We start from the raw sequence: 9,759 nt of genomic DNA, 5'->3' as shown, positions 1-9,759 counted from the left end.
TAATTTGTTTCTGTTTTGAGTATTTCAGAATAAAAAATTATTTCACTAGTTAGTTTGGACCCGTGTTGTCTTAAGTTTTATATTTTTTCCATTATTTAATAACTCTTCAATTTTAAAAGTTTTTGTTTGCTCTTGTAGCACCTTTTTAGTATTAATTATGCAATTTAGAGATGGTTTTGTCGTCGTCCTCTCCAATTTGGTAGATGATTAATTATTTTTTCGATTTTTGTCTGCCACTTCAGACTATCCAAGGCTGATTTTCTTATCGTTTTCAATGCTTATAATCACTTCAGATATATGGTGCTTGAATTGTGACTGATATTTGTTGTCCCCCCCCCCCAAATTGGTCTATCTATGAAATGAATTAATAAATTTGTTTTTAAAAAATAAAATAAAGAATGAAAACGAAATATAAAGAATAAAATGTAAATATGCACATTTAGTCTAAATTGTAACATAAAAAAAAATTGTCATTTTGTACGTCACAAAGAGTGAAAAGTCTACTTTTACTTAGGAAGCTTCTTCCATTGTCAAACAAATGACTCAACCATCCCTTCCATTGTGACTGCCCTCAATGAAACACTGTAGAAATCAACTCCATACTTGGAAAACGGACCCAACCCTTCTTATTCTTTTTCTTCCTATCATTTAAAACCCCACTGCCTTGTTTTCCTTTCACTATCTTATCCGTCTCCAAAGCTCATTTCCTCACCATGTCGTACACCACTTACCATGGAGTCTTATCATTTTTTTTCTTGCTTTTCTTGCTCCTTTCTTCGCCGCCTTCTTTCGCACAGAACTTCCACCAAGATAAAGAGAATTACGCTCATTTCAGCCCTTCTATGGCCATAATCATTGTTATTTTGATTGCCACTTTTTTCTTCGTGGGTCTTTTCGCCATTTACATATGGAATTGTTCCAACGTCTACACCAACAGACAGAGTATTTGCCCCGTTGCCAGGCGTTCAATGCGCGGCACGTATGGGCTAGACACATCGGTGATTGAGACTTTTCCCATCATGGTTTACTCCGAAGTTAAGGTTCTTAAGATAGGCAAAGAAGCTCTGGAGTGCGCAGTTTGCTTAAACAAATTCGAAGACGATGAAACACTGCGCCTAATACCCAAATGCGACCATGTTTTCCACCCTGAATGTATTGACGTTTGGTTAACTTCTCATCCCACTTGCCCCGTTTGTAGAGCCAATCTCATTCCTCAACCAGGTGACCTCATGAGTCAACTCACTATGTTAAATAACACCACCCCCGAGTTAGACCTTAAGGCTCAGAATAATGGCAGTAACTCAGAACCAGAAGAAGAAAGGAGCATAAATAACAACGTTGTTAATTGTCAGGTAGAGGCTCAAGTGGCTTCGAAGGTTGAAGTGAATAATTTGAACGTAACTTTAAATAGGAACCGTACACGTAGATCAAGATCTGGCCGCTCAAGTGAACTTTCTTTCCTGCGATCTCACTCTACCGGACATTCTTTGGTCCAACTGGGTGAGAATACAGATCGATTCACTTTACGATTACCAATTTATGTTCGGAAGCAGTTAGTGAACCAAAAGTTGAATCAGGCAACAACCTTGGTGTTGCCTAGGGAAAGGAGTTCACGTCGAGGGTACCGAGCTTTAGAAGATGGAGAGAGTAGTAGAGGGAAACTAGACCATGGTGCCAAATCAGACCGGTGGGTTTTTAGCATGACACCACCATTTTTTAATAGAGCATCCTCCATGAAATCACCAAAGGTGGCCACGCATGATGGTGAAGGAACATCAAGTAATTTGTGGGTTGGACCGGTGGCGGACTCAAGCCATCTTCCGGTTTAAAAGGTTTGTTTATCTTATTAGTTTATTAATTGCTATATTATAACTTAAAAGCCACGTGCTTTGTGTAGATATGTACATTGTCTATGCAAATGATTTCTTTATTATTAATCAAATTTTGGTTTATTGATTTTAATTTGGTTTTGAAGAGCATATAGAACATTAAAAATCACAAATATGGTAGACCAAGTCATTAAGAATATGACGTTTTCGAATTTATATTTGATTTATTTACCTTATTTTCTTAATAAAAATATGATTTTATATTAGAATTGTCGTAACCATTTTTTTGTGAAAACAGGGTCGACTAGGATTTTGAAAATGAATATGGGAGTCGCCACCAATTCTTTTTGATAAGGTGTAATCGGGTCACCTTAATAAGTGATTGTTTTTAATAAACACTTTAATTTTATTAAAACAATTATTTTAGACCACGAAATTCAAAAAGATGGGTTCGGGAGTCGGTTACGCACGAGGAAGGATTAGCACCCTCGATACGCCCAAAATTGGTACCTAGTTGATTATTTAATGTCTAGTGTCGAAAATTGAAAACTTTAAAGAGATTTAAAATACTATCCTTTATTAAAAAACTTGTATAAATCAAATTACCCATTAAGACCCACTCATTTCGGAGAGAGAAAATGTCACACCCAATGAGTTAGGGCATGATATTTCACTTCCTCAAAAATGAGCTTGTCTAAAAAACTCGTGTAATAAAATTTAAACGGATATTCAATTGTTTAAGCCAGATAAAGAAATCGTAGCCCAATACGTTAGGGCACAATTTCTCAAAATTCTAAACATTGAATATTGCCTTTATTTATTTTTTAGAAAAAATCCTCATCTCGAGAAAACAATGTGTCATATCCAATGCGTTAGGACTCAACGTATTGAATTCCCGATAATGAGCTTTTCATTTATGTTTTTGATTAAAGAGCATTCTCGATTATTTAGATTCAATGAAGAAAATTAGAACCCAATGTGTTAGGGCTTAACCTCTCAAAGATCCCAAATACTGAGTATTGAATTTATTTTCAAAATTTTATTTTTTACGAATCTGGGTAAAATTTGATGTAATGGAATAACAATTATGATAATGTAAGTAAAAATAATACGATCAAAGACAAAAGATAAATAAATAAGAAGACAAATATATATAAAAAATCAATCATGTATACATAATAACAAGTAATAAACAAATAAAAACTAAAACATAAAATAATAATAATAATAATAATGGACATGTAAATAAATAAACACCAAGTGAAGCAATTATAACAACAAAGAGAATAGATAAAATTTACAAAAATATAAAATATATATATGTACATATAAGAAAAATATATACGTATGTGAATAAAAAATAAAATATATATATAAGATATACATATTTTAAAATGTAAAATATATATAAGTATGTATATAAAATCATAAAGCATAGAAGATGTATAAAAGTATATATGTATATAAAATCATGAAGCATAGAAGATGTATAAAAGTATGTGTATATATATATTTATAAAATTAAGACATATGTATGTATATGTATATATTATAAAATGTATGCATGTATATATATAAGAAAATTTGAAGTTTAAAAGGTATAAATAAGTAAATAATAATAATACAAGATTAATGGTGTAATATAATAGTAATAATAATATTAAAATGATCAATTTAATAATAAATAACTAAGATACCAAACAGAGGACTAAATTGAAACAAAACAAAACCTTAGGGCTGAAATCAAAAATGAAGAACAAAGAAAATTACTAAATCGTGACGTGCGCGAAAGTAGAAGGGCTACAAGGAAATTTATCCTGGCCTCCAAAACGCATAGCTTTAATGGGGATTAAATCGAAATAAAAAGAAAACAATAGGGTCCAAAATGCAAATAAAAATAAACTGCATTAAAAAGATAGCAAATGCGGAAGGACCAAATCGAAAAATATCCAAAAAGTCAAAAAACGCACAGATCTTGTAGCGGCTTAAGTCGCGCACATGGGTCTGGGAGTGAAACAACGCCGTTTTAGGGCTATCAGGGCCAACCCTAAATGACGCCGTTTGGTCACCCTATATAAGTTAGATTTTTTTTTTAAAAGTTCATTTCTTTGCTCTTCAGAAAAAAGTGAGAGTTTTCTCTCAAAAGCCTCTCTCCCCCGGTCCTAACTTCAGCCAATGGCCACCGTGCCAGACTCTGATCGCCGGCGTCGGCGTCGGCGTCGCCACGCACGGTGGCCGACAAAGGCAAAAAGACTTATTTTCTAGAGCTTGACCCTCTTAAGCCCAAATCCGGTCTCAAAACACAAAAAAAAACAAAAGAAAAGTACCCTCAGTCCTCCCAACGACCGATTCAGACGCCGGAGAAGGAGCCTCCAACGATAAAGGCGCAACGCGACTCCGGTGGGTTTCTCTCTTTCTTTCTTTTTTATATTTTTGTATATGTAAAAAAAAAGGAGTATATAACCAAAATAAGTACCTAAAAAAACTTGAAAGTGTTGTGTTTTTTTTATTTCATCTCGTGAAAAGGGGGAAGAAGCAAAACAGTGATGAGATTCAGCTTTTTATAGCCAATTTCACTCTCTTTTACTTCCATTTTTATATTGTTTTTTTTCTACATTGTTTTTCTATTTTTATTTATTGTTGCGTGTTGTTCTTCGCTTTTCAGGTGGAGCAGGTGGTGATGAGACGTGACGACGGTGGCGGCAGAAAGGTCCAAAGACCCTAGGTGCGGCGCACCTAGGGTTTGTTTGTAGTTTTCTGCTATTGGGTGTTGGGCTAGGGTTTTTGGATATTGGGCTATAGATTTTGGGCTTGGGGTATTGGGCCTGGTTTGGGTTAATTTGGTTGTAATGGGTAGAGGTTTTTGGTTTAGGTTTAGGTCATCTGATATTGGGTCTGTTTATTGTTTTGATTTGGGCCCGGGCTAAATTGGCCTACAACAAGAATCTAATCAAACTTGAATGATTATTTGATTTGTGTACTATGAGCTCACCTCTTAATACAATTGTGATGAAAGAATTAAATGTTAGTTAGTTGTGTTGTTAAATTAATTTGTGATACTAAGGAATGATACCATTTTACTACCTATGAACTTATTAAACTCAATTGAAGCTTACTCTATTATTTTCTTATTGTTGTCGTGTTGTGGAATTGGACGATCGAATCAACTTGAAGATCACACTATCCAATTATCTTTTGGTAAATTCTAAAATGTTATATTATGGTTTTGTGGCATCTAATAGGTGTATTTGATATACATAAGTACTCATGTGGTTGTAAATGTTATACATATGTCTTTGTGTGTGCACAATTGAAGTATGTTTGAAAGTTAAATGGTGATGTTGTTCATGGTTTATTACGGAAATCTTGAATATGAGTGTGTATGGTATATGATGGAATGAAATGAAATGTTGCTAAGTTGTAACTTATGTTATAAGAATGGTTAGGTGATATCCTTGTTGGTGTTTATATAGTTGTGGTTGGAATTTATATTAGATGTCATGATAGTTGATATGTGTATTGATTCTAGATGGTAAATGTACGGATGAGTATGCCTTGGTTTGTGACTTGGCTATTTGATGATAAAAGTTATGGCAATTTGGTATTTTATAAGGCTTTGTTTAGCTAAACATGAATTGGATAGGAAATGAAATTCAAGGTTAGCTTTGAATGTTGTTTGTGATGGTGCCTTATGGCATATTGGTTAGAACAAGGCAAATGACATGTTTTAATATGTTTCTGGTGTGTTTTGAATAGATTGATTGAATGGTTAATGGTATGCTTGAGGCTTAAGAAAGCAAATATATGCATGACTTGTTTTTGAAGGTACCATATGGCACACACGGTCTACCACACAATTTGATACATAGCCATGTGCCACATATGAGCATGTGGCAGGTCCGTATGCTCTGTTTGATTTTGATGACTTTAGGTACACACGACCATAGTCTATTACACGATCGCATGGCCCTTTTATACACAATATCAGTCTGTTGCACAGTTTGTTGGAAAATCGTGTTTCGAAAACGCAACAGAAAATAAATTTAGGGAAATACCGGAGTTTTAATTTTTTTTCCAAAATAAGAACTTGGTTGTGATATTTAAAGTAATAAACACTTAACCAAAATTGTTTCTTTTCGTTTCGTTTAGGATGAATGCATCGATCGAATAGTCTTCTTCGTTATCCTCAAACTCACATCTACCAAGTGTGGGCTCGCTTCAAATTAGAAAAATAAGAAAAATATTTCTAGAAATTTTCTAAAATAATTTCTTCGAAGAATTTTCTCTCTAAACTTTCTCTTAAATTCAAGTGTGTGTAAATAATGACCTAAGACTCTTTTTTATATAAAGGAGAGTTTAGATAATCAACTATAATTAAACTTAATCACTTTAATATTAAATTAATAGAATATTTATTTACAAGATAAACATTAAATTAAATTTAATATTAAGATAATCACTTTAATATTAAATTAATAAAAACTATTAAAATAAGTATTGAATTTAATTTAATATTAAATATATTAAAATAATATTATTTTTGGAATAATTAATCTGAAATCAAATTCTTTTGTAGAGTCCCAATAGGATTGTAATTCTTCTACTGCTCAACCACCAAAAACCCACCATCGTCGACCATTTCTCGACCACCGGAATGCCGCCATCTCAACCACCGGCACCCGAGCTGGTTCAATTTCTGCAAGTTTGATCCGAGCCAGTGACGGCTTGACTAGTCCAATCCAGCCACCGGTTCGATAGTTAGTTCGATTTCACATATCAGGCACGGTTTGACTAGTTTTTAGGTCTTGGTCTCGGTTTTGGACTCTCGAGTCCAATTTACGATCTCAGGTCCAATTTTCAAGTTCAATTACCCATTAGGCTAATTGTTTGACTTGAAAATTAATTTTTAAAAATATCATATTAATTTGATTAATTTAATTTTACTTTATCAAATTAATCTTCCCAAAGACCACTTATACTTTCAAAATTAATTTTTCAAGAAAATTTTTTAATCAATTTCTCTAGTTAAATAATTCTTACAACCACCCAATTTAATTCCACATTGAATAAATCGACTCAATCAAATTATTTCCAAAGTAGTAGAGTTTTCTTCTAATTCAAAAGTAGTTCGATAGAGCTTTTGTTGAGTAGCGGATGGACCAATCGAATATATACAATTAGGCTCTAGTAATTGCAATTATGTCTAGAAGCATCATTCCGATAATTCGCAATTACTTACAAGAAGTACCATGATTGAAAACTCATTATTGTATACTCTTTATGAAAGCAATTCATCCAACTACTTTGTCCAATAACCTCGTCATGTGTGTGTTACCCTCATATGATATCCTTAATTCCTTTGAGTTAAATCTGTCTACTCAATATAATCTTATTTTATCTCTTTATCACCATTGTGTCTTCTTAATGATTAATATGATCATTGTCAACAAATGACCGTGATTAAATTGCTCATTTGAGAACAAGCAACCTGTGGCCACATTCTATATTTATCAATCCACACAATGCCAATGAGAGGATATTGTTAACTCTTTAATTGAGCTATGAATTCCACTATTGCTAGTAAAGTCATGCCATACACAAGTCATGTACCCAACATACCGGCTATCCTGCTCGATCATTTTTAGAGCGTAAGCCTTCATTTATATCAAAGCACATGAGTTACATATGCGTGGTCAGTGACTAATTCAGAATTTAGGTAAATCACACCATGAATGTCACAAGTGAATTAATTCACAAACGGATTCAGAATTAATTTATCTTGGATCCAGTCCAATGTATCATTCTACCAATGAATACATCTATGTCTCTATTCGTGGAGTCAACTGCTCTGATAGCCAAGACTATTCATATCATGTGACTGTGATTAAATATGATCACTATCAACAAATGACTGTGATTAAATTGCTCGTTCGAGAACAAGACACCTGTGGCCATATTCCATATTTATCAATCCACACAATGCCAATAAGAGGATATTGTTAACTCTTTAATTGAGTTATGAATTCCACTGTTGCTAGTAAAGCCATGCCATACACAAGTCATGTAACCAACATACGGATGATCCTACTCGATCATCTTTAGAGCATAAACCCCCACTTATATCAAAGCACATGAGTTACATATGCATGATCAGTGACTAATTTAGGATTTAGGTAAATCACACCATGAATGTCACAAGTGAATTAATTCACAAATGGATTCATAATTAATTCATCTTGGGTCCAGTCCAATGTATCCTTTTGTCAATGAATACATCTATGTCTCTACTCGTGGATTCAACTGCTCCGATAGCCAAGACTAGTCATATCATTGATTGGAATTGTAGACGACATAATAATCCTTCTCAGTATTTGAATCAAATGCTCACTTTGATTCTTTTACGGGATTATGGCCTCGTGTGGATTATTTACGGAAGTAAGTTGTCTTTCTCGCAATGTAAACGTTCTTACAATGCCACTTATCATTAGTTTGAACTTAGAAAAGCAATTAGCTATTATTTATTTGTCACAATTTCGCTATGCATGCAAAATATGAAAGATATAACATGGAATGTGAAATTTATTTATTCATCATTCAAATACATAGAAAACAATTACATGTTTACTACAATATGAGCACATTTTCCAACACGGTTTGGGGACATGACTATGAAATATTGCACCACACGGCCTCAGCCTGCCACACAGTCATGTGGCCCCTATTTTATATTTTTACCCTACTTTTATGTTATATTTTGAATTAATCTCTAATTGTTCCTAAATTGATCTTAGAGCTTTGTAGGCTTGATTTAAGCCTTGTTATTATATGAATAATAGGATTATTGATTGATTATTTATGAATGATTGTTTTAAAATAAATTTTGAATTAAAATGACATATATTTATCTTGTTAAATGCTATAACATCCCGTAATCCTAATCTGGTGATGGAGATTTGTGAGGGGTGTTACAATGGCAAATGAAATGAGTTCAAAGATGTATGAAATTGTTGAGAATTGGTAACCTTAAGTAATTAGCATATTGGAAATGAAGATGTTTTGGTATGAACACATAGTAATGGATTGTAAAGTTGAAACTTGAATGGAATGCATGCGTTTATTTAAGTTTGTTTTTATTATCTTGATTCATAGATTACCATTGAGCGACTTGCTCAGCACACGATTTGTTTTTCGTGCATCGGTTAGGTGCAATTCAAGAATTTGAGCTTCAACTTTAGCATCCAATCAAAGATCCTGGACTCAACGATGTTTGTATACTTTTTTTCACTAATTATTTGGCATGTACCTAAGTGTGCCCATTTTAATACGAAAATATGTATATAAATATTTTTGGATCATACCTTAATGCATGGAATTTGGTCAAATAGATGATGTGTGTAAATTGGCATCCAAATGTGTTTTGAAATGGTATGAAAAGTTGCATTTATTAATGGCATGATGGTTAGAAAGATTTGGTAATTGAATGGTTAGTTGGTTGGTTGACATATGATTGTATACATTGAGTTGGAACATTTTGTATTAGATTGAATCCAAATTGAAATGGTTTTGATTAGAAATTATTAAAAGACTAGTTTTGGTATGTTTTGGTGTATTTTGATTAATATTTGAATGGTAGAAATGAAAACTTTGAAATAGGTACCAAAATATGCTTATTGTCAAAAATAGGGACTTGGTATTCTGTCTCTAATTTTGCAATACCATAAACCCTTTTTATCGCGATACCAACCCTGTTTTATTTTGAAAACTTCGCAAATTGGTCCTTAGGTTGGGAGGTTTGGCTCCTATATTTGAAATCGCGATACTAAGCCTTGGATATCGCCACCTAATACGTTTTGAAGTTTGGTTACTGTCTTGGAAATCACGATACAATGCCCTGGATATCGTGATTCTCACTTGCTATATTTTTTAAATT

The 9,759-nt window shown here is 33.1% G+C and overlaps 1 protein-coding gene across 1 annotated transcript; it reads left to right on the top strand.

Annotated features, from left to right (window-relative positions):
• Positions 1–590: 590 nt before the first annotated feature.
• On the top strand, positions 591–1,962 carry LOC105804831 (E3 ubiquitin-protein ligase ATL6). The gene has a single exon (XM_012637612.2). The coding sequence runs from the start codon at positions 714–716 to the stop codon at positions 1,827–1,829; it is 1,116 nt and encodes a 371-aa protein (XP_012493066.1). The 5' UTR covers positions 591–713; the 3' UTR covers positions 1,830–1,962.
• Positions 1,963–9,759: the final 7,797 nt, after the last annotated feature.

The sequence above is a fragment of the Gossypium raimondii genome, chromosome 11 (assembly GCF_025698545.1).
Source record: "Gossypium raimondii isolate GPD5lz chromosome 11, ASM2569854v1, whole genome shotgun sequence".
NCBI lineage: Eukaryota > Viridiplantae > Streptophyta > Magnoliopsida > Malvales > Malvaceae > Gossypium > Gossypium raimondii.
Note: the sequence above shows the minus strand (reverse complement) of the source record. Positions and strands in the feature narration are given on the sequence as shown.